Source organism: Enoplosus armatus, chromosome 9, assembly GCF_043641665.1.
Source record: "Enoplosus armatus isolate fEnoArm2 chromosome 9, fEnoArm2.hap1, whole genome shotgun sequence".
In the NCBI taxonomy this organism is placed as follows: domain Eukaryota; kingdom Metazoa; phylum Chordata; class Actinopteri; order Centrarchiformes; family Enoplosidae; genus Enoplosus; species Enoplosus armatus.
In genome coordinates this window covers 11,237,755-11,264,066 of record NC_092188.1, presented here as the reverse complement: position 1 = coordinate 11,264,066, position 26,312 = coordinate 11,237,755, and the positions used below count along the sequence as shown (strand labels likewise).

The following is a 26,312-nucleotide window of genomic DNA, read 5'->3' as shown; positions in this document are numbered from 1 at the left end:
TCCTCCGCGCCATGTGTTGCAGGTTGTTTTGGTGCACGACAGTTTCGTAAGCAAGAGATATTTTCGTTTTACCAATTTATTCACATTTGTTGTATTAATGTGAGGATTATTCTCTGAATGCCTATGTTTTTTTGACATTGAGTTGCCAGTTCCAGCGTCCTTTGTACGTGCGTAACAGGTGCCATACGCGACCAGATAGGCCATATAGTCTTTATTACAGATACAAATGCTGTTTTCTGAGGCGGCTGTAGAAAGATAATCACCGCAAAATAACCTGGGTACAATAATTTTGACATTTGTTTGGTGGCTACATTTTACAAATCCTGCCACCTGTTTTCAGCGCTTTTTCAGCCTTTCTGATTCCGTCCAATGGGAGTGAACGGCAGGTCTGGAGGCGGAGAAAGAGGGAGAGAAGTTGGAGGAGAGAGTGAGAGACAGATCCGGGGAGACAGTGAGCCGTAGATTGAGTGGAAGTCGGCGGAGTCACATATTAAATCACAGGCTTCACTGCTCGTCTGAGGACTGTTGCTTGACGTCCAGCTTTGCGTTTTTGGTTGTTGTTTTTTTTCCGCCTGCTTTGTCGGTTTATGTGGCTGCACATTTTTTGACGTGCAGCCACAGGTTGACCGATTTAATCCAGTCACCATGGATTATTCCTCCTCATCTCGAGTCGATTGTCACTGACGGGATCGAAATGGGCATCGTCGAGAGATGTCTGATGATTGAGAAAGAGACAAACTGATCATATCAAGTGAGCGGGAGAGAGACGGAGGCAACATCTGTGGGGAGGCGACGAACACATTTCGAGAGACAAGCGAGGACCTGTGGAAGGACCTAGCCTATATGAAAGGAGGCGAAGCGAAAAGATGATGGGATGGCCGTGACAACATGAAAAAGAAAAAGTGTGGAGGTCTATTTTCATCCAGCCGGTGATTCAACACAACTAACCTGGGGGACAGGGACTGAGAGAGAAGAGGTAGGAGGTAGGTAGAGAAACAGACAGGGAGGAGGGGGCCGTGAAGGTGTCTGGTTATATCATACTGAAAGTAGGTTATTGTTTTGGATCAATCAAATGCAACAAAATGCACCAAACTTATGTATAACTGAGGCACACAGTCACAGTACTTCTCCTGCTATCACAATTGACTCATGTTGAATTATTATCCTTTAGTCTCTGAGCCTGATCTCATTTCCATGGTGTAAAGCCAGTGGATCTGCCCCATCCTCCTGGCTAACAGCAATGTAACACAGATGACATTTTATGTCATAGATTGCTGGAAGCATCGTGGGATGTGAGAGAATGAGAGGACACTGAGAAACAGAGAGAGAGAGCGCTGAGAGGGGCTGACTGGGCAGCTGACTCAAATGCGACTCAAGGAATAACATATTCCCCAATTATGGCCACTTTTCTTCACTCTGCTGCCCCTCTTTGTCACACATCTTCTGCTGTTGGAGTTCAGTCTTTTCCCTCAATTCTTTTAACTAACCGCTATCCATCACAAAGCTCCACCCACTCCTCCCTCCAGACACTCTCTCTCTCTGTCTGTCCTGTCTTCATTACTAATGTCATGATAAATAGTCTCTGTCATTTTTTCTCCTGTGTCATTACAGTTCTTCTCTTTTTTGTGTGTGTTTGTCTGTAGACAGGTGCGTGGCCACAGCCGTGACCATGGAGCCTCCCCCCTCTCTGAGCTTGGCTCTGCTAGGAGGGAGCGAGGATGAGGACCAGCGCTTCCTGCTTCCCCTGGGCAGTATATCTCATCCCGCCACCACTGGCAACCAGCCAGGATCAAACCACTCCAACCACATGGGAGGATCAAGCCTCGACCGTCTAAATGGCAGCACCCCGTCCCCGTCCCCTGCCACGCCCAACTTGCCTCCAACATCGCTCCCCAAGTTGCCCCTGTCTTCCTCAGGAGCCCAGCCTCTGCCTCCACCCATCCCCAACGCCCTGCACCCCACCAGCACCCCGCTGTCCTCCTGCCTGGGCTCGCAGCATAGCCTGAGCGGGGACTCCCCGGTCTACAACGCCCTCTTTTACTCCTCCCACTCACCCTCCATGGAGCGGGAGAGGGACAGAGAGCGTGACAGGGACAGGGAGAGGGGCTGCAAACACAGACAGGCCAGCCCTCTGGTTCACCGTAGGGACAGTAACCCCTTCACAGAGATCGCCATGAGCTCCTGTAAGTACACAGGCGGGGTCATGAAGCCCCTGAGCCGCCTCAGCGCCTCCCGCAGAAACCTCATCGAATCAGACAGCAGCAGCGAAACCAAAGAGGGTGGCGTTTCAGCTGTTGCCGGGGCAACGGCTGCTGGGGGGCACGACCGACAGCGAGAAGCCCCTCCTACCTCCTTGGTGTCCCAGTCCTCTACCAACCAACCCCCAATTCAGAGCCCTCCAGAGATTGTGATTTCATCCAAAGAAGACTCGCCATACCCCAGAGCCGGGTATGACATCACCGACTCCACATCCAACCAGATGTCCATCTACCACCAGAACCATGCTCTGGTGGAGGGCAGGCGGGCGCAGCCGGGGAGGGGCAGCAGGCAGGGAGGAGTCGGGGCGGTGGGCACCGGGGCCAGGGGCAGCACCTCCAAGGCCTCCAAGCGGAAGAACCAAAACATAGGCTATAAACTGGGGCATCGTAGGGCGCTGTTCGAGAAGAGAAAGCGGCTGAGTGACTATGCCCTCATCTTTGGAATGTTTGGCATCGTTGTCATGGTGATTGAGACGGAGCTGTCGTGGGGCGTGTACAACAAGGTGAGGGGACAGATACTCCACTGATTTCACACATAAAGATCAGGTTACTAGTCGTGGTTAGTACGACTACAGCTGTATGACAGCTGTTATCTTCTCAAGTGTGAGAAGATAACCCTGATGATGTCACAGTGATGTCATCTGGGTTATCTTGGCTTGCTCATGGAGACTACAAATTTATAGAGGAAAGCCTGTGTTAGACATGGTCATTACCAGGCAGGGAGAGTCTAATGAAAGACACTAACGAGTTGCATTATGGGAAGTGTAGGATCCACGTTACTAGGGGCTAAAAGTCGGGATATCTTTGCCTCTGCTGCTTCAATTTTGACCATTCTGCTTTTAATTTGTCTCTAACAAGTCCCTCAACTTTCTGGAAGTGTAATAATGAATTGATAGATTGCCCCTTTAATGCAGCCTACATACAAGTGTCCAACAGTGTAGCATTGTGCCCCAGAGCTTAGCTGGAATTTCCTTGGTTAACTTTGGCTCTTTTTGGGTCATTTTTGCCTTTTATTTTGATATTAACCAGTAAAAGTGACAGGAAATATAGGGAGAGAAAGAAAATGAGAATGACATGTAACAAAGGTCACCTGCCAGATTCGAACCGGGAACGTTAAATGGTACACGTCCTCAACCCCCAGGTCACCAGGACACCCAAACTTTGGCTGTTTGGGACAGGTCATTGGCCAGATAATTAGCTTTTGTCAGTTAATCACCGAATTCATGATTGGTACAACCCACTCAGTCTGACCAGCACCATGTTGTTGGAGGGTTGTGTACAGTAATGACCAGGCTTGACAGTTGCTGCTTCTGGATGATGTAATACAACGATGCAGAGGACACGGGGGGCAGATTATCAGTAGGAGGCCAGGATCTCATTTGTCTGTGTAATGGGGAGTGTAATAAGCTAAATCGGCCCCTGGCTGCTATTGTCTGTTTATTTTTGTTGCGTTTGCATATATGTGTGTGTGTGTGTGTGTGTCATGAGCCTTGGAGGATGTTGTGCTCACCTTCCTAATGCAGAGGTACTTCTGTCCTCGCTCCATCCCTTCTTTCAGTCTGACGTGTCACAGAGGGTTGGCTTTCTTTAGCTCATAAGGTGGAAACATTACTTCCACGCATGCAGCTTGTCATACATGGATCACTGATCATGTGAAGGAGGTTTTGGGATCTTGTGAGAGCACAGATTCACTGTTAGCCTTTTAGAATAGGGTGTGTCTCTGGTCTCTATCCCCCTCCTCCCCTGTTTCTGTTTGTAGTCTGTGGTCTCCAGTTGATACTTGGTCTCTCTCTGTTATTGTCATTGCTGGAGAAATCTGCCTGTTCGGTTTTACTGGCTGTGTCTCTGCTTCTTTTTCTCTCCCACTCATTACTTTATGAAAATCCCTCCTTTAGAGGCTATGTCTTTTTATTAATGAAAAATCATGGTTTGGATTTCTCTCTCTCTCAATCCCTCCTCGTCTCTTTTCTTCCTTTCGGTCGACCTCTTCTCCTCCCTGAAGGAGAGGGCCGACACTTTTTGTGCTCTCTTTCTCTGTCTGTCTCTTTTCTCTTTCAACTCCACGCCTGTCTCTTTATCCTGCTTTCTTTTTTTCTTTCATTATTTCCCCTCACTTTCGCTCTCCCTCTGCTCCTGTGCTCTTCCAGTGGGCGTCAAACTGGAGGAGTGTGATCGGAAGAGAGAAGCGGCTGGGCGAGAAATGAAAGGCTGTAGAAGGAGAGAAAAAAAAGGAAAGGCGATAATGAAAAGCCTGATTTAGGTTCTTAAACTACAACCAATACAGCCCTCATCTGAATCAGGCTGCATTGTCTATCAATAAGAATTGATGGACAGCTGTGAATTCGAACAGGGTGGCCACTGTGTTTGCCAGTGCTCTCACTATATTGGTTAATCTATGTTCATTAAGACATCTTGTTAAGAACAAGAAGTAGAAGTTGAGGAAGAATAGTATATAGAATATCTTTGCACCTCATAGTCTCCTTTCAGGGTTGTACGTTTTTTTAAAAAAAAGAGGGTGAATCCAGAGAGCAAAGCCTGATCAAAATTCATTTTTAAATGTGCCAAGTTATATATTTATTTTCTGTTCTTATGGTTGCAGATTTGGTTGGACTCCAACAGATACTAGACAGTTCAAGCCCTCACTTACATAATTGAGGTGGAAAGAAGCCCGCTGGTTGTTGTGAAAAATGGATAGAGATCATGGGGATGAAAGAGAGAACGGAAAGGGAGATGGATGGGAGGACGGCAGAGAGAAGTGGAGTTGTTCATGCAGTGCTTTAAACCAGTCTAGGGGGGGAGCCTTGAATGATTTCTTTTATTGATTATTGATAATCGCTCGCCCACACATGCACTGTCCACCCCAGCACACACGTGCAAACTCGCTCCTTTAAATGGATGCTGCTTTTCAGAGGTGCTAGTTTGTGTGCTGTGTATTGACAGCTTGTGGGGAAATGTGATAGGTACAGATCATTTTTCATTATTGAAAATATACATCTATGTATGTATATATATATATATATCCTGTTAACAGCACAGTAAGACTTTGTGTCTTTGACAGTAGCTATAAACTAAATGTCGCTGTATACTGCCGGTGTGTGTATGTGTTTCTACCAAACCAGCTGCTCTATCTTGCTCCCAAAAATAGAGATGAAGAATAAGAATGGAACTAAACAGGGTGGGTTGGATGGTGTGTGTGTGTGTGTGTGTGTGTGTGTGTGTGTGAGTGAGTGTGGAAGGATAAAGGGAGAGAGGTTAACAGAGGAGGACATGGTGTTCGTGACTGTGGGTATAGTGAGTAAGCATATGTATATTCATGTGCAGAAACAGATTTCAAACCCTGTTAGCACATACTGCGGCTACAGCTGACATGTTCCATTCATTGTGTTATTGCCTTTATCTTCAGTTATTGTTCTGTTGTCCAATTCAGGCCAGTATGAAGACCGCATATAAAAACTGCAGATAAAAACTGTTCTGATGAAGTACATTTACTTAAGTAAAGCAATTAAGTACAATTTTGAGGATTAATGCTACTTTGGACTTCTACTTCACTACATGTCACACGTATATATTGAACTTTCTACTCCACGACATTTATTTGACAGCTAAAGTTACGAGTTACTTTTCAAATTAAGATTTTACATCAAAAAATGAGCTTGTAAAATACATTGAGATGAGTATACATTAAATACCAAACGGAATATGAAGTAGTTAAATTTATTTTTGTGGTATTGGTAAGTTTTACTTGATTAAAGGATCTGAATACTTCCTCCACCATTGATATTCAGCGTGCTAGGCAGTGGCAGTGAATTCCTACACTGTAAATGTCCAATCACAGTTTTTGAGCCGAGATAGATTATGCAGAGAGAATATTACATGATGAAATAATTCATGATTGTGAAATAATTTAATTTGCTCTCAGGCAGAATTGTGAGTTTTCCCACAAAAGGCTTCCAAGACAAAAGCAAAACCCAGCCTTTCAAATTGCTGTCATAACTTCTCTTGAGAAATGTTTTGAGAGTCTCTGTACTGTACATCTTCAGAGTGTCAAGCATCACACTTTTTAACTTTACATTTTCTGTGGCCTCTTTTCATGATCAATGTCACTGATCCAGGACCTTGACACTCACTTCAAATGTTAACAGCAGCATGAGGACAGTTCCTCATAAAAACACTTTTATGAGCTTCTATTATTGATTTTATTAGGAAGAGGTTAAAAGGCAGGGGGTCCCTGTCTGACGTGTCTCTATCTGAGAATAACTGAGGCCCTCGGACACCTGGGACCTCAGCATGTGGCCTGTCACTGTCAGATCAATAGATAATTTCAAGGCCCAAGTGGCTCCTCGGGGGCCCCGGCTCCACACCACATTTCAGGCTTGCAATGGAACATGGCTATTCTGAGGGAACGCACAGCTGTTGTCAGTTTCACCTGTCACACTGGCAATACACAAACTTGACACCTCGACATACAGATGGGTGTTTTGTGTGTGTGTGTGTGTGAGAGAGCGGCATCATGCGTGAGTATGTACCCACTTACTGTCTGTTTCTCACCAGAAGCATCGATGATTTCACAGATTAGCAGCAGTGCTCGCTCCCAGTCTCCCTTTCCTTCCTTCCTTCCTTTCTTCCTTCTTCTCACTTATAAGGAGTGTTTATGTTCCTTCCCTGGTGAGTCTTAAATACGTCTCCATTTCCCCAAGTGGGTCATTGCCATCTCAGCAGGCTTACAACATCTCCCACATTCCCCCTGTGCTACCTCCGTCTCTCCGTCGCTCGCCTATCTATGACATTTCTCGCCGACATTTACTGGGAGACCTTTGCAGACCTTTCTCTGCGAGGCCACTGTAAGTGGCTGCGTGCTGCTTTGCAGACAGTACATGAGGATCATTGGGGGAATTAAACTCGCCAACTGCAACCATATTCCCTAAAGGAGCTATCAGCCATCTCAGCACTTCCGCGCCACTCTCCTCCTCCACCTCCCCCTCCTCTCTTTTTCTCCACACTCCCTTCGTCTTCTAGATCACAGGCTTCTAAGAGACATATATCCCACAGGTCTTGCTACTAACAGGTACAAATATTCTGGTTTCTTTCAGTGTAACAAGGCTAGACTACCACTGCATGTGTGAGTGTGTTGGTACACATGGGTGTGTTAGAACTTGCATCACCCGCCGGTAACGTAAACATTCATGTCACTAAGTCGTCTCCTCTGTGTATACTCACCTATGGAGTGTGTGTCTTTATGTCTCTATGTATTCAGCTCTGTCATATTAGTACCCATGGATGCACCTGCCTGTGTGTGTGTGTGTGTGTGTGTGTGTGTGTGTGTGTGTGTGTATTCACATCTCCCTTTGTCTGGATTTAATTGAGTGTGTAGGGCCGTAATGGCGTGTGTCAATGCGCAGTCGAGTGTGTGTGTGTGTGTGTGTGTGTGTGTGTGTGTGTGTGTGTGTATTTATTCTGGTAAGGTGACATCGCTCCTCTGTCTAGTGCCTGTTTCCCTGGAGACTGATTGCAAGAAGGCATCGCTCTGACAGGGAGAGACCCCCAAGGCTAACTCATTACAGCACACACACATAGACACATTCGTGCACATGCATTACCAACACATGTAGTGAGCGACTTATCACTACGAGAGTAATGTGTTGTTAAGCAACGCGTATTTGTTCTCACATCTGTGTCAATAAGGGTGAGGTGGGGACAATTGGGGGAAACCCTCACCTAGATACTACTGGTTTGGTGTGTGTGTGTGTGCCTGCTGATTGAACTAAAGAAGCTCAAATAGCTCATTATCTCCACATGCCCTCCTCCAAGCCATTGATCAATACACACTAATCACACTCTAATGCACAGCTGGACAAAAAGAAACAGGAAAAGAAACACTCACACGACACATGCACATAAATGCAAACATATACAATATAAGTCAGAAAACCAACAAGTTGTATATTCCACAACGTTCCTTCATGTTTGTAAACAGGCCACCAATAATAAGTTAACATTTCATAAACCTACTGCTTGTTAATTTGGATGTCCAGAATCATGCAAATAACAAACAGATTGACACATTTTATTTGATTAATCTGAACACAAACAGAAATGTTAAAACAATAGTTTGTGGTTTTAAAAGGAAGTTGCATGTTGTTGTGCTATTTCTTGATAAACGACAGTTTTCAGTCTGCTTTGGACTGAGCCTTTTTCACTGCAGACATTTGACGTGTCATAAGCACAGTTCAAATCAGATCTTTATTATCCCACAAGAGAATATCATTTTTGCAGCAAGGCAGCATAAAAACACAAATATAAAACAAGCACTAAAAACAAAAGACTAAAGACAATTATATTTCTATTCAAGTGTCCCTGTAAGCCACCATAGTGTGACAGTAAACCAGCATGCACAATACCAGGACCCTGAAGCAGCTAAATGGAATTCAGCCATCATTAATTTGATTATTTACACTATTTACACACATTATTTGTACCTGTACACTGCTGGTTGCCTGGCGACCTCACTGTGACAACAAGATTCTGGAAAGGTACTCTACTCTCCTGTAACAACACGTGGAGGACTCAAATGCATGTAGGTTGAAAGCAAAAACACAGTCTTTACTGTACACAGGCAGTTCAGTACACAGGTAAGCAGTCAGACAAGGCAGATAAATCCAGTAGGGAGTAGGCAGAGGCATAGTCAAACTAATGGTGATCAAAACCCAATAAACCAAACACATGAGACACTAGGAATAACGCCAGAACGCTTATCACAGACGACAAAGACAAACTGGCCCAGATTAGGAGGGGAGAACACCGACTAAATACACCCAGGTGAGTAACTAATGAGGGACAGGTGAAACTAATCAGGGCGGGGCAGGTAATCGTGCTGGCAGGAAACACACAAGGGCAGGAAGTGAAGTGTTTGAAACGAGAGGATAGGTAAGTACTACAAAATAAAACAGGAAATGTGCAACATACAACATGGAACATAAAAAATAAGACAAAACAGACTAACGAACAGAGCGAGACGTTACATCTCCTGTTGTCATCAGGAAGTAGTTTCAGCACGTAACTCCCCCCAAAAAACAGAGATTTCCATTTTTACAGTTCTGTTTGTGTACGGAATAAACAAATGAGAAGGAAAGAAGTCACTGTCCAGCCAAGAAATAACAATTCCTGCATGTAACCCACATGTAAAACCATAACTTGTTAATTGGTGAGCTTCAGAGGTGTCATTTTGAACTTTGGACAGAGCAGGCTAGCTGTTTCCCCCTGCTTCCAGTCTTTATGCTAGGCTAATTAGCAAGAAAGTTAGTATAAGTTTAATAACTTTAATTGAAACAAAAACCCAATTCATGCCTGATGCATCTGCGTGGCATTGAGGGTCCAAGTGGCGTTCATTTGGTTGCAAAGGTCTGCATGGACTGCACACACTACAGGTGACCAAGACTTTGGACGTTTCAAACAGAGGCTATGCGAGGAGATCCATTGCTATCCGCATCTTTATAATTCATCTTTAAGGGAGTAGTAAGACACACAAATGACCTGCTGTTCAGTCAAATACTACAAACAAAAGAGCTCTTCTTGCTGTCGTGAGGTCAGCATCTTGTTTTCTAGCGCCACAGATGGTAGTATTTATTGAAGTGCGTGTGCATCTGCTGTCCACAACAAACCTTTAGCCTCACTGTTGCTGTGTTTATCTAGATTTCAATACAGGTGCATTCATTTAGAACGACAAACACCTGCATCAGAGGTGTTCAGGTACTAGAAATTAATGGACCCCTGCCAGCCAATTAGAAGAGAGTTCTTAGCAGGCATTGTATAAAAAAGCTGAAATGAACAGAAGGCAAGCATGTACACACATACATTTCCGTCACAGTCAAGTCATTCACACTATACAGGCAGAGTAAGTGAAGTGGAAACAGGCAGAAACAAAATGCTCTTGACAGTGTGATGGGCAGAACTGAAAAAAAAATTGAACGGCCAACAGACGGCTGGAGGTAAATGCAGCGAGAGAGGTGAGAGAGTAGACAGAGATAGAGGAAGTAAACTCCAAGCAAATCACATTTCAGCTCACTGTGTGTTTAAACGGACACGCTGCTGAAATCCAAGTCTGCATTTTTTCTCATTAGCACAACAATGTTGGCTTCCTTTGCACCTAGTTTACTTCAGCGAGTGCAAATGAGATGTTAGCAGAGGAGAAACAGACCGAGACAGGAAGGGAGAGCGAGAGCAAATAAAGACCAAAAGACAGCTAGAGCTTTGGGCCAAGCCGATAGAGGGAATCAGTGGAGAGCCGAAGCTAGATGGTATTTTCCCAATGTTGTGCAGTGGCCCATAACCACACTGATATGAGCAACAAATGAACAACACTCCCTTAATGGTCTCCTTGTGTGTGTTTGTGTAAATGGTAGGACAGGCCCCCAGTCTCATATTCGATCCTCTCAGATTTTGATAGTTATGTGAAAAAGGAATACTCAACAGAGGAGGGATTAACAAACTAAACTGTGTGTGTGTTTCTGAATGTTTGTGGGATGTTGAATTAATACTATTAAGGCCATGAAGCTTCTACAGAGACCCTAAATAGACACAGTAACACACTAACACACTCTATTTTCCAGGAGGCTGACTTGCAATATATATTCATGAACCCAAAATGCAATGTAGATTCTGCTTAATAACGCCATGAAGGAAAGGCTGAGTAATATGTCTAAACTCGGAGTGCGCACTCAGATTAAGAGAGTGATTGGCGATGAATGCTTAACAGCATCCTACTTAACAACTGAAATATCTGATCTGAGAGGCTGCAGTCTTAAGGTGGCTCAACTCTTCTCTTGAAGAGGGCAGGAGGCTGTTGTGCTCATCTTGTGGCCTTGGTGATCTTGAGAATGAATGCACTTTGGGTTTTTATGTGTATTATACTCAATACTCAGTGCAATTCAAAACATAGTCCTTGAGCTGATGTAGACAAACGAATCAATTTAGCGAGAGTGGCTTTTAGAAACTAAAGCACTGAATACAGCTAGTTTTATATCTAAAGCTTGGAAAATTAGTCAAACTAAATGTTTTGTTTGACTGCTGATTCCTTGACATTTTGCATCTGTGTGCACAATATTTTTGCCTGTATTTGAAAAGCTTTTGAAACAAAATATTTACACTAAAATATTCAATTAGAAATGAATGAATGACACATGAAACCTGGTAAACCACGCTGACAAATCTAATTTCTGATAAAAGGTCAGCAAGCCAATATCAGTCTAAACACTTATTCATGCTTGTTTACAGATAAAGAGACATAAACGGTAGACAAAGCAAAAACAATGTAGTTTTTTACCTGAGGGGTATATCATTTTTTGATAGTTCTTTTACCTCTTCAAAATTTAAAGAATAAGTGTGTTGATATTCTACATTTTTCTTATTGTCAACAAATCCCATGAAAGACCAAAATCAGCAATGAATTCTGCTAACTAGTATTACATGTGTAGCCAAAGCCTGATATATTCAATGTTGCCCAAAAACTATTAACACAACACGAATGAACCACTGGGTACAGCATTTTGCTGTAAATACTCACCAGAGCACCAAAGGCATATTAATCCGCTGAAAATAGTCCCCAACAGATTACTCCTGTTTGAGCATTGTATGTGAAATATATGTTGTCTGTCTGTCTCTCTGTCTGTCTGTAATATAGTAGATGTTTAGACATTTCACTGAATAAGTGACAACTGTGACTTGATGGTGGAGCTAGATGAAAAGCCAGAGGATGACCAAGGTCAGTTGGATTCATCCTGTGGGGAACATGAATCTATGTTCATAACAATCAATCCAATACTTGTCAAGATATTTCAGTGTGGACCAAAGTGGTGGACCGACCGTCACACAGACTGACGTTGGCACTAGCATGACTAACAAGGTTTGCTGATGCATGACAGTTATGGATGAGGTGAAAGCAAAAAGAACAGAAGGTGAAGTAACATTTCCCCCACTGAATATTTATTTTTTTGATATGCCAGGACGCTTTAGTGGGCATTAATTCACATATGCCATGGTTACTTACCAAATAAATAAAATAAGCTGTGTTTAAATAATCAACATTCATGCTTTCTTGTTCTCTCAGCTTTTGAACGTCTTTTTTTTCCTTTCTGATGATGTTGTGGCACCTGAAACGATTCATTCATTCCCGCAGCACGTTTGGCTCTCACACGAACAAACATGCTGTTACCAATAAAAATATATATTCTAAAACTCACTAGAGAACAGCTAACAAAAACAATCTAAAAATCTTTTTCCTTTTGATCTTCCATCTGTATTTCTGAGTGTAGATTAGGTGTGTGCAGTTGTGTGTTTCTTGTGTAAATGTGCTAATGTATGAATGTGTATACATATGCATGCACTCCTTCAAGTGTTGCTGTGTTCTGAGCATGTGAGGTGAGGGGGTTAAAGAAGCCGCTGAAGTGCTATGAGTTGTATTGATCGGAAGTTCCCCAGTGCATTGATTATAAGCCCTATGAAACCAGACAAGCAGAGGATTTAAAGCTCGACTGCAGTGATATTGACGGGTGGAATACTACCATTCTACTTCAGCTCAGCGTTTGAAAGTCTGTTTTGTAAATGTTAGTTCTTATTGTCTATGCTGAGGCAGTTCAGCTATGGTACACATGCCATTTTAGCAGAGGAGTGACAGAGGACATCGTGGGACATCTGGGACTCGCTCCAAGTTGAACCAGACTTCTGATAGAATGTGGACTATAATGAGTGTCAGATCCTTCAAAGACGTTTTTTTGTTATTGTACTCTGAATATCAAAACAATCATCATGGCGAAGTTGATCTGAAATGTGTATTATGTTTGTGCTTCATGTTTCTAAGGGTGTGTTTGTGTCAATTGTCTCTCTACAGAGCTCCATGTATTCTCTGGCCCTGAAGTGTCTGATCAGTCTGTCCACAGTCATACTGCTGGGCCTCATCATAGCCTACCATGCTCGGGAAGTTCAGGTAAAACACCTGCACATACATCCACAATCAGACATACATGTATACACACTGACACAGACTAATTCACAGGTGGGTGTTCGACATTTTGGTAGCTTTAGTAGCTTAGCTTTGCTGAGAGTTAGAGAAGAGGATCGATACCACTCTCATGTCTGTGAGTGAAGTCTGGAGCGAGAGCTGGGAGGCAGTTAGCTTAGCTTAACATAAAGACTAGAAGTATGTGAAAACAGCTAGTCTGGTTCTGTCTTAACCTAAAAAAATCTGCCTACCAGCACCTCTAAAGCTCTTTGTACAAAAAGTTATAGTATGCTATCGTAAATGTCAATGTCAGAACTACGGTTTGTGTATTTTTGCAAAGGGTTATGTGCGGGACTATTTCACGACAACAGGAAGTCACTGCACCTGGCCAAGAAATAGTCTCACATAACCCACTGTAACACCACAGCTTTTCAATAATTAGTGAGCTTTAGAGGTGCTGGTAGGCCAACCTTTGGTAATGTACAATTTCCCCCCCGGGGATCAATAAAGTATTTCTGATTGTGATTCTGATTCTGGACAGAGCCAGGCTAGCTAGTTCCCCTTCTTTCCAGTCTTTATGCTAAGCTAAGCTAACCAGCGGCTGGTTATAGCTTCATATTTACTGGACAGATATGAGTGGTATCGATCTTCTCATCTAACTCTTGGCAAGAAAGTGTATCTTCCCAAAATAGATTTTTGTTCAGGAGTAGTTTTCTTCAAATATAAACAGAGGCACATCTGAGCTCTATCCATAGTGTACACATTATGTTGTCGTCCCTCAGGCGCCTGAGATAGACCAAGGGACCCAGGTGTGGGTCGGCTCCAGCCAATTAATGACATTAATGAGAGCCATAGTGGGATCGACCAAACTGTCTGCATGGCTTTGCATCGAGTGGATACACACCGAATGTTAAATACACACACCAATAACAATCATTCAATAGATGCACAGAGAACACATACAAAAACACACACACACGCAGGGCACACAAACACACAGAGCCTCCACCTCTTGTAAGGCTGAAACAATCAATCAGAAATGCTTTCATGCTTCATGATATCTGTTTTGCTGTTTGTCATTTCACTAATATAATGGTACCACAGTCATTTAGCCAGGGTTTTCATCTGAAGCCATTTGCAATCGATGCACATTGACTATTTATGGGAGCCTTGCGGGAATCAGACCCAATGAGTGCCCCCACTCCAGCTATTACTCCCACCAGCTAAACCATGGAGCTACACTCATCCATCTAACCACATATTAGTTTAATGCTGTGACTTTTTTTTCATTACATCACAGCCTGGATGTTGCTGAAAATGTCTATTAAAGCTCCAGTGGGTCTGTGATGGGGATTCTTATGCATTCGGCTCAGAGGTTCAGGCTCTCCGTCCGTGGATCAATACCTAGACAGCCCTTTGCTCATTGACTGTCATACACAGGGACTGATAGTCTGGTAATCAGTCTGTATTAGGCAGCCGCTGTGTATTAAGATTCACAACGAAAAGGAGCCGACTCAATGTATGCGCATGTGGTGCACGTGCATGTGTGTGTTTGCATATATGGTTAAGCGTTCATTGATAGTTTGATGTCACATTCACATACAGAGTCAGTTATCCTCCCACGCACGCTGTGGCAGCTGTACGTGACAGGCACGCTAATACCGACAGGGGAGATTGAGAGTCGCTACTGTAAGGCCAAGAGAGAGAGAGATAATGGTCTTGTTGATCTCTTTGAGAAATCGTTCCTTTTGATTAAATGAAGTCAGGAGCTTGGGGAGGGTGCTGTGAAGGTACGGGCGGCGCAGCAAGGTGGGGGAGGTGATGTTGGGATTTATCCCAAAATCGCTTTTAATAATAACTTGAGTGAGGATGGTGATCATTTGTAAGCATTTTTATACTACAGCAGCTAACAGCTTTGAAGGATAATCCTGGTTTATTACAACTTGAGTATTGTATTATTTTGTTGTGGTTTTGGCAATCATTTCTTTTGGTTATTATAACACTGTACTCACTAAAATTGCTGAAATCTGGCAACACAGCAACCACTTTATTAGGAGGTAAAACCAAAGGTGAGCGCACCTGAAATGCCGATAGTGATTCCTCATTGAGCAGGAAAACTGTGTCCACACACCTAAGGTTTGGTTAAAAATTGAAAGAGGAAGTTTAATCTGAACCAGAACAGTAAAGTTGCAGGCCAGAAAACTTAGACAATAAGTTGAAAGAATCTATAAACTTCTGTAGAGCTGAGGGGAACTGATAATTATCTGTGGGTTTAGTCACTACAAGCGATCCCTTTCCTAAACTAAACATTGATTATAACCGCTTTTTAAAAAATAGCTCCATATATTGGGAATTTGAGAGTGAGATCAATATCAATCTCATGTGTCTACGGACGTGTTTAGCCTAGCTTAGCACTAACTGTGAAGACCAAGTGAACGCGGCATGAGGCAACGCAAAGTTGACCCCTTTTGTTCGCTGCCCGTGGGTCTTCACAGTTAGTGCTAAGCTAGGCTAAACTAGCCTGGCTCTGTCCAAATTCACAATTACACGAACACTACACAACTCTAAAGCTAACTAAGTAACACATCATATCTTGTTTGTTTTACCCTTACATGAACAGAAATGTAAAAACAACAGTTTTTGGGTGTAGGGGGACAAAAGAGCTGCGTGCATACACAATGTGCAGCATCCCGGAGTGCATGCCAAACTGCTTTCATACGGGCTACACCTGAAACCATGCACATGTTTCGTTACATGCATGTCCATTTCATTATTCAGCACCTGCCTGCTGGTGCCAGGCCTGTTTGCTTACATACATGAGCAGCATAAGAAGTGCCAGTTTGTCTCTGGTTTTTATTGTTGGATGGTTCCAACACAAACACACACAGATACGCACCATGAGAAGTAATGCTTTGCAAAATGAAAGGCATTGTTCAATAAAGATCTCATCCTCAGATTACGACACATTCTGCCGGAGCATTTTGCCCAGCATGTAACAGGATATTACATGCACACACACACACACACACACACACGTATATACATTTGCACAGAAGGTTGGAGAGTCAGAGTCGCTAGAGATCAGAATGATGTTATCGGGTTTAGCTGGCATTTATACCACCTTTCTCTCTCTCTCTCATACACACTGATCTCCATTCCTCTCTCCCTCCTCATGTCTTTTATCTCACAGTACTGTTTACCACCATCACTGTGCTTCTCTTTTTCTTTCAGTTTTCTTTCTTTCTCCTCCTGCTTATCAGATCAGATCTGTCTGCTTTCTCCTCCACTGGGCCTCAATTCAATTTTGTTGTTGAGTTTCGCATGCTTTCTTCCTGACTCCTCTCCTCCCTTGTTACTCAGCATTCAACTTCTCACCTATTTACCCTTCTCCGTTTGTACTTTCACACTTGCCTGCATTTCTCTCCCTCTAAACACCCTCATGCTCCCTTTTCCATTCTGTGTTTCTCTGCCATAGTCCTCTCTCGGTCTTCCTCTTTTGGATGTTTCTCTCCTCTTCCTCCTCTCTCTCCATCTTCACTGTCTCTTCTAATCTGTGAGTGAACAGTCAAAATCAATTGTGACCAGCATGAAATAAGGACAACAATCAATCTAGACTACAGATTACACATTTCGCGTTTTTTTTCACTGACATCAAAGAAAATAATTTGAGTTCTTATTAACTATTGACAGTAATTAACTTGTTATGAAATAGGGATAATTGTTCTCTGTATAAAACAAGTACTAGCATGCTGTAACATGTAGCAGAACTGTCATTCCAGTGTTAAAAACAAAAAAAAATTCAAGTGAAAAAACTACAGGGAAGAAGAGACACAGAGCTGACATGAAAAAATATTTGATTTGAAGTGAAAACATTGCAGTTTCGTGTTGTGCTCAGTCAGCAGAGCCACATTGACACTCCTGGGTTTGTTTCTTTCATTTTCAGCCCAGCAAACTGGAAAGTTAAAACTGGCCAAAAATGAAAACAAATGCAAATTTAAACACAAAGAAAAATGCTGCTGTAACTTTGATTTTCATTAGTTTACTGTGTGTTCAGATTAAATCAGTGGAGCACATTGCCAAATTCTCTAAATCCTTTTTATAGTGAGATATTTGCTGTTAAAATACCCAAATGTTAAATTTTCACAGTTGTCATGTGCCAACATTTTTCTGGGATGGCTTCTTCTCTTGTCTGTTCTCACATACGTCTTTGAGCGAAAGGGGATTTTACTGATCAAATGGGTTTGAGACATTTTACCACATTAACTGTACAAAAATATCAAAATTTGGGGCATTCGGTTACATTTATTTACAATTCCTGATAAATGCATAGTTTCGTCGTTGCCATTTGTAAATCAGATGCAGCCTAATTATATTTAACTTTGGAGAATTATAGATGTTTTAGCGTTTTATAATGGGAATTATCTTAATTGATACAAATATCCTCAATATTCTGCCAACAATTTGATAAATCTACATTGTCATCAGCCTACTAATCCAAGGGCTAATATTACAATAACACATACAAATTACTGAAATGCTAATAGTCTAGGACAAAGCTCAAAGTTTAAAATTTGAGACACTTTTCCACAAACACACTTTGTCCTGATAATGTCTTAAACCTTGTCAGAAATGTACAATTCTCAAGTGCTTGTGCAGGTGGTCATTGGTGTGTCATGTATGCCAGACATCAGCTTCCAGCTCTGTTATGCAATTTGCATAAAAGCACAAGATTGGACTGCAGGTGGCCATCAGACCCTGCTGACTCTGGCTCGGTGAAAGAGTTGTGACATTTTATCTTAAAGCAGTGTGGAATAATTTCAGCTCTTAACAGAACTGTTTGTTCCTACAGATCTACAAATGCAGATGTGTGTACCGTTGCATAAAGCATCTTAAGAACATTTTTTTTCTTAGTCGTTATTTTAAGATTTATTTAATTGTCCTTTAAAGGGGAACTCCATACATTTTACGCATCATCGTCTGTTTACAGGTCTTGGGGAGTACTACTGCACATGTGAAAGCAAGTTGTATAAAACCTTTTGTGGAGCTGTGTAATAGTCTTCAGCGTCAGTTGGGGCTGAAGACTACAAGTTACTATCTGACCTCTGTTGCCCGCTCCTCATCTCTGCTCGAGGGTAGCCACTCGAGGCTTTAACATAACACACCCGAATCTCCGACCAAAGCGGTCAGCGGTCGAGTTGCATTGTGGACCTAGAATGCGTGGGAAAAAAAGTCATGTTTCATCATATTTACTTTGTGATATATTGTGTATCTGCACATTAAGGCACATTCATCATCACCTTGTCCCTTTTTCTCAGATTTTGATCTCAGACATTTTTATAGCCACATGATATAAACACCAACAAGAACAACCATTGTTATTACAATCAAGATTGGATTAACTTGTGACCGTGTTGCCATGGTAACTATACCATATTCCTGCTGGGCTAAGTTAGTATTGTCTATTCTATCAAAAAAAAGTTAAAATCTTAACAGACATTTTAAGGAGAAAACTTACTTAACTTGCCTGCCGCCTGGATCACTGGACACTGGTCTGGCCATTGAGCTGAGCGTTGAATAAGAATGAAATTAACACAAAATGAATCAGTAATGTGTTATTTTGTAATCATGCTTTTCATCTCTGCCCTCCTTAAATCACTTTTATTTTTTTATGTTTGAGTTCAACCTTGTTTTTTGTGTCTTCTTTGTGAAATTTAGTGACTTACTCTTTGTAACTGTGTTTAGACAAATTCATAACAGATAAAGACTATTATCATACAGATAGTATTATAACTTGAACTGATTTGTTATCACCACCATGAACTCGGGAGACATTTAGAGAGTGCTATGATCGACTGTCCAATCTATGCAGCCACGAATCAAGAAAAACACTCCAAAGACAGCTGTTATTATGAACCACAGATTCCAAGTGCCCTTTCAGCTAATCAGAAAGATAAATGATTCATAGTGCCAAAACCAGGCTAAATGTTTGCTTAAAAAACTGCAAATTTAGGAATCTTGCACATTATCTTTCATGTGTTTCATGTGGCATCCTGGAACGTCCGTGCATGCGTATTCATGTGTTTGAAGTTATTGTCTGTTGCGTAGTTCGCCAGTGGCCTTCTCTTCTTCTCTTTTCACACATGGAGACACGCATACTTTTACATTCCCTGCAAACTGAGTTCTCTAAAATGAAAGGATTCATTTTAGCTCATAAACTTGCAAGAAATCCAGACTTGAAAGGCAAAAATTGAATTGTTGTTGAAATTAATCAAATACAAACTCTAAGGGAGTGTGTGAGAAACAGATATTTCTCCAGTCCATTAGTGCACTTTAAGCATTAGTGAACTGAGTTATTCAGTTACTTTTGGAGGATTTTAGTCCTCAGTCCATTGATCAAGAAGACACCGGCTTGGCACTCAGAGCCACTCAAAGGCAAGCAGATGGCATTAGGAAAATAAAGTGAGCAGTAGTCTTCCAAAAAGGGTTGTCTTCTTTAAAGTCCTGAGACGTCTACTTGGACAGTCATTTCATGATGTCATGTTCTGCAGATTCCGCATAATGTACATCCGCCTCGGGAACTATAATGGAGGAGAGAAATGAGAGTGAGGTTAACCACAGTATCCTCCCTAGACTGTAGACATGAAAGAAGCATTTCACCTACTTATTTCCAAGAAATGTTAATTTATCAGATGCCATTTGTGTCTTGCTAGCCTCTGGCCATTTTTAGAAACCCAGTTTGTTATTCATATTTGCAATGAATGAAGGAGATTCCTGGTCTCAAGACACCGCTGGTGGAATCCTCTCTTCACTCTCTCCCAGTTGCTGTTTTTAGACTTTCTAGTGACAAACCCGGCAACATCACTAATGCACACACATCGAAACCTTTCCTCATTTCTCACACTTCGCAACACTTCGTTTTCACTTCCATGACACCACCTCTGCTTCCTCTCCTCTGTCGACTGTGTAGAAACAGCCACGGGGGTGTTCCCTCAGAGCTGTAATCACAGTCAAGGAAAGCGTGTTATCCTCTCTGCATATTCACGTATATCTGGGTGTGTGAGTCTGTGCTTGTGTGTGTGTGTGTGTTTGGCTCGCCCCAGTTATTTTCTGCCTGTTCCAGGGATTTCCATGCTGTAGGACCCAGATATTTCCCAGAGGTGTGACTATGTGTGTAAAAGTATGCGTGCATGCTTTTCAGTGTTCGCTCTGTCACTGTCTCCTTCAGTGATTAGGGCCGACTCCGTCCCAGACTGAGTTTTAGTCTTTTTCCCTCCCATGGGAAATGCAGACTTGAGGATGGATTTGCCTGCATCTACCTTTTTTGTTTTCAAGTCTGTGCTGCATTTGACAGGGCCGTCTGGGTGTGTATATGTGTGCATGCGTGCATGTGTGCAAAATTCACTCGCTTGCTCGCTTGGCAGAGTCTGGCCAGCTCTGCGTCTGGTTCCGTGATGAGAGACATCTGCAATCAGGGACTTAACACGATTACCAAGGTACGATGGCCGCGGGGACTGGAAGGGGTCGAGGCGTGGAAGGATGGATGGGTGGCTGAAGAGGACAGATGGAGAGGTGACAAACTCCCTGCAGCAGGTTTCAGATGTAGCAGTGGGGTATGCTTGAGGTGGTGCGTGTCCTCTCAGACCTCACACCTTCACCTGTGAAGAGACCTTAGCTTGTCTTTGGTGCTGTCATTTTCACACATTTCACCTTTTTCTTTTTTGTCCCCCTTCTCTCCCGCTGGCCTGCTCTCCCTCTCTTTGCCCTCCTTCTGTCTTGTCTGCTTTCTGTTGCCTTTCCTTGTCCCTTGCCCTCTGCCCTGTAATGCCATGTTTTGTTAAAATTAAGAAAATAACAGAAGACACTTTCTTCCCCATGATCTTGTTTATTTTTCCCCATGGCCTTGTTCTCTCTGTCCAATGTTATTTAGCATTGCTGCCCTCTGACCTTCCTCCCTGTTTCTTTCCTGATAGACAATCCCTACCTACTTTTCCTCTTCCCAACCCCTCCTCCCTCATTCCCTCCCTCTGTCCTGGTCATGTAGGGGCAGTGGCACTCACTCACTCCCATTGACAGATTACTTTCCTAATGGAATTTAATTATTTATCCCTTCCTCGTGGCGATTTAGCCAGGAAAAGACCGACAGCAGGAGCGCGAGGGAGGACAGGACGGGAGAGGAGGGTGGAGGGAAGAGGAAGGGAGAGGCACTCATTTCCTCCAGTGGCAAGAAACTGGATCACCTCCGTTTTGATTTGGAGAGATGTCATTCAGAGAAGAGACGGAAGGGGAGTGAGGGATGTTGGAAGGAGGAAAATAGAGAAGAAGACAGTCTGTAGACAGAAAAAGAGAAAGGCAAGCCTGAAGGAGTGGCTCTGTCACACACACACACAGAAAAACGAATGAATGACAACATATACATGGGGTTCGATGCCCTACTCTTTGGCTCACAGGAAGACACACATACAGGAACTTTTTGTCACTTAGGAGGACGTTAAACCTGCATGAAATTCAGCAGTTTACTTTCTGGGAACCAGCTTTTTGTCCTCAAATGGGAGGTGAGTCCCTGTAATGTGGCTGTGTCACTAGATTTTTGTCCCCAAAATGTGAGTACACACACACATACACATAAACCTTTGCAAGTCTCTGCCGAGAACATGAGTGTTAGACAACCTGTCTGTGCTTTCCTCTTTGTGGCTCTTCACTCGCTGTCACACACACCTCTCTGTCTTTTTTCCTGTATCTCCCCTTTCTTTCTTCTTGTCTCGTCTCTCAGTACGTTTCTGTCTTTTTGACTCCCTCTTCCTCCTGCTCTCTTCCTCTCTCCCTCCCTCTCTCTCTCTCTCTCTCTCTCTCTCTCACTGGGGATCCTAATTAAGCTTGGCTGCTCTTTGATGTTGTCGCCTTGGCAACAGTCACCATGACGAGGCTGGGTCTGCACACTCTCTCAAACTCACTCAGGCATACACAAATACACACAAGTACAGTGCGCGCACACACACACACACACACACACACACACATACACACATATACACGCTCACTGAAATCATTAAAGACTACAGCCAGCGTTTGACCCTTGGTTCAAATGATAGCTTACACAATGACTCAGGCGTGTGCGTAGGCTCCATACATGTGTGTACACATGTTGGCTACATGTATGCACACACACACGTTACAACAGTAGAACAAGGAAAACACACACATCCTGCTGAGCTAGATATAGATAATGATGAAATATGCAGTGTGTGTATCCATTGGTGGCTGTGGAAGTGGCAGAGCTTCAGTGTGCATTCATCATGACATTGACCAGCTGGCTGTCATGCCCACTTGTTGTGATGTTTGACCTGTTATTGTATTTTTTTGTTTTCCTAAATAAATGTTTGTGTGGGCTAAAAGCCCTTGAGATGAATCATGTGGTAAAGAGCAATTGTTAGCGCTGGCTGTTTCTCAAGGCAGTACAGCATCTGGTGAACGCAGGGGAGTTCCTCCTTTCTCTCACTCTTTTTACGCACTATGTTGTGCTTCTCTGTCTCTCTTTAACCTTTCACCTCAGAATCTCCTATTAAGACATTTTCTAGTCCTAAAAAGTCCTAAAAGTTTTATTTTGATAAATAGAAAAAATACATGCCACTTCACTGCTAAATTGCAAGATTCTCACCTGTTTCAAATGTAAATCAATCAAGTACAATTCGTCTTGATCTATCAAGCATTATGTTTTGTTTATAGACATACATTTGTTCGACACAAAGTTCTTTGTGCTAGAAATAATTTCAGCGCACTGGCAAATTCCCTCGTTTTAATATAAGACTCAAAAGACCAACATGACTTGAAAAGATCCTTGATATTTCCTTGTTCCTATCTTTATCTCTTCATTTCCTCTGCACTTCATCCATCTCTTTCCACCGACCGGCATCTCCTCTCACCAACCCGACCTCCCCCACCTCCCCACCCTACCCCAGTTCCTGTCAGCACCGTCTGGAGGAAGGCCCCTGTAATGAAACCGGCTCTTAACACTTCCTTATAACAACGGCTTTGGCGACAATATCAAGAGTAACCACAACAATTACGAACCCAAAACATCAACATGCAGGGAGGGAAAACTGCAATTAAAGTAACATTTTTAGGCACGTGACTGGCAGAAATACCAGCATAGTGGACTTTTTTAAGAAAAATATTGTGATTGTGATGATTAGGAACCTGTTTTGCTAAAGAGCTTCAGATGACTTGGCATCTTTGGTTTTAGAGTTGTAGGTTATATGAAAATGAGCCAGAGCACTGCGTGGAGACTGAATAGATTACTGATTAGATGGATAGTGTCAGGAAAAAAGACATTTACTCTAAATTGCTGCTGGTTCCTTTAATCATCATATCAGTCAGCTGTACTGATGAGTGCACTGTGCCAGCAGAGGATCGTGATGAAAAGTTTGTACGGCAACGCATTAAAACAAGTGTAACTCCTCCCCTCGTTTAACTCTCCTCATGTCCTTCCTGTCCCCGCAGCTGTTTGTCATCGACAACGGAGCGGACGACTGGCGCATCGCCATGACGATGGAGAGGGTTCTGCTGATCGCTCTGGAGCTGCTGGTGTCTGCGGTGCATCCAGTGCCCGGGGACTTTAAATTTCAGTGGCGGGCGCGGCTGGCCTTCTCGTATGCGCCGTCGCAGGCCGAGGCTGACCTGGACATGGTGCTGAGCGTGCCCATGTTCCTGCGCCTCTACCTCATCGCCAGAGTCATGCTTCTGCACAGCAAACTCTTCACCGACGCCTCCTCCAGGAGTATAGGTGCCCTAAATAAGGTCAGAAGGGTTTTGTGCTTGCAGGTGTGTGCATGTGCAGAGGTGAGGGAGTTGTAAAGATATTAAGGTCAAGAGCTCTCTCCTCTGAATTAAATCTGTGTCCGCACTGTCCCTTTCCTTCCTGGCCTCTATCTTTCCAACTATCTCAAGTCCTTCCACCCGCTCTGTCCTTCAAGTCACACTGTTTCTTTTCATCTACCAGTTCAAATCCCCTTCCTCTCCTTTTGTTATCGCTGTGCATAGCGACTTAGATGTAAGCTGTGGTAGATCTCTCATAATACAATATGAGATGAGAGCGTGAAATGGGAATAAGATATTGCGTACAGCTCAAATGGGGCATGAAAAGAAAGGGCTCGATTGAGATTGCAATACGAGTGCGGGGAAATGTGTACGAGCCATGCAACAAATGATTGGTGCCAGGTTTGTAATGACTTTAAACGATAAACATTATTGTAAAATCAGGAAGTAGAGATGTAGTGTGTGGTGGGAATATGCAAACTACGAGGAGGAGGAGGAGAGGAGGAGGACAGTGGGACAGATGGAGTAGATTTTAGAAGAGTAATTTAGCAGGTTTGCGAGTGTATCTGCGATGGCAATGTTCTGACCCTTGGGCTACAGTGACGAGGAGAGGAGGTGAAGCTGCCATTGAAGTGTAGCTCTAAAATGACAAGTCATTTATCAGCTGCTTAACCCTTCCAGGGCTCAACCCGTTGCTTTCACATCATCCATCTGCCAGATGTTGATGACAAATGAGCCACGGATAAAAACTACACTGAAATAGGCCAATTACTCAAAGACACTGTATAGCTTGACCCGTGTCAGAGGGCGAGCCCCGATCTCGACTCCAATTACTGTGGAGATTCTACGAGTGCAGCCGCTATCAAAAGCTACTCAGAAGACTAATTAGTAAAACATCAAATCTGTGTGGGAAACAGTGCAGGATGAGGTTTCACAGCTACGCAACACTAAAAGGAATGTGTATTACAATGTCATTTATCAGCTCTGCTACATTGAGTGTGTGTTGTTCTGTCTATACATGCGTTGCAGGTGCATTTTAACACACGGTTTGTAATGAAAACCCTCATGACTATCTGCCCCGGGACGGTGCTGCTGGTCTTCAGCATCTCTCTGTGGATCATCGCTGCCTGGACCGTACGAGTGTGCGAGAGGTCAGTAACACATGCTGGTTCATTTGTGTGTGTGTGTGTGTGTGTGTGTGTGTGTGTGTGTGTGTGTGTGTTTGGGTGTGTGTGTGTGTGTGTGTGTGCATGAGACAGACGCTGGACTGTGATTGGACTAGGAATTCAACTGAGCAATTTAATTCAATTGGCAGGAAATATAATCTGAGACATGTGTGCAACATAATCCATCTTTAGACTTCAGTTTATGAGGCTTTCTCACCAGTTGTGCACTTAATTTGATCCAGGCGAAGGAATTGTTACTTCGTTTGTCCATTTTGTCTCGTAAATCAGCAATATAATACCGTCCTGAAAGACCGCTTCAATAACACTTTTAAACACCCCATTCAGCATTTTTAACCAGTATACACACACTTCATTTTGTTAAAGCACACTATAATGTAGTTTTAAACACATTAAGGACATATTTGATCATTTGTCAATAACTATACATTCTTGCATTTGTAAGTGCTGTATAAACATATGAATGAATGACTGATAACACAGTATAACAGAGCTGAAATCGCAATACAGTATATGATAGAATAGAAGAAGGCCAATGAGCATATTGCCCAAAATGTTATCCACTTACCACATTTCTCCAAGAGCTTTCAGCTGCATCTCATGGCATTTCATCAGTGGAGGATGCTCAGTTGTCGTGGAGAGTGAAGACGTATATTTACATAAATAAATACCTCATTAATAAATATATGTAAATGCATAATACACAAATGCTTCATATCTCATAATTTTAACTGTTGTATGTTATATTATTAATCATTCGTTAATTGTTTATACACCAGTTACAAATGGTTCACTGGAAGAAGCATAGTTATTGACAAGTACATTCATAAATACGAAAAAAATGTCCATATTTATCTAAATTGTGTGTTGTTTATTAATTGTTTATTTACAGCTTATAAATTCTAAATAGGGGGTTAAACTGAAATGTTCCTCTTGCAGAGCAGTTTTAGTTGTTCTTCTGGGGTTTACATATATGTAAACATACATATTGTACTTAAATATTTCAAATATGAAATAGCTACTGATGTCGCCGTCTTGCTGTTACTGAGGAACTGTTTCAAACTG

At 42.8% G+C, this 26,312-nt stretch overlaps 1 protein-coding gene across 1 annotated transcript in view; it reads left to right on the top strand.

Moving 5' to 3' along the window:
• Positions 1 to 1,669: 1,669 nt before the first annotated feature.
• kcnn3 (potassium intermediate/small conductance calcium-activated channel, subfamily N, member 3) overlaps positions 1,670 to 26,312 on the top strand; it is a 39,963-nt gene continuing 15,320 nt past the window's right edge. Inside the window, exons 1-4 of the mRNA XM_070911808.1 lie at positions 1,670 to 2,761; positions 13,141 to 13,236; positions 23,749 to 24,045; positions 25,093 to 25,214. Coding sequence (XP_070767909.1) covers positions 1,670 to 2,761; positions 13,141 to 13,236; positions 23,749 to 24,045; positions 25,093 to 25,214 — 1,607 coding nt within the window. The remainder of the gene's footprint in view (positions 2,762 to 13,140; positions 13,237 to 23,748; positions 24,046 to 25,092; positions 25,215 to 26,312) is intronic.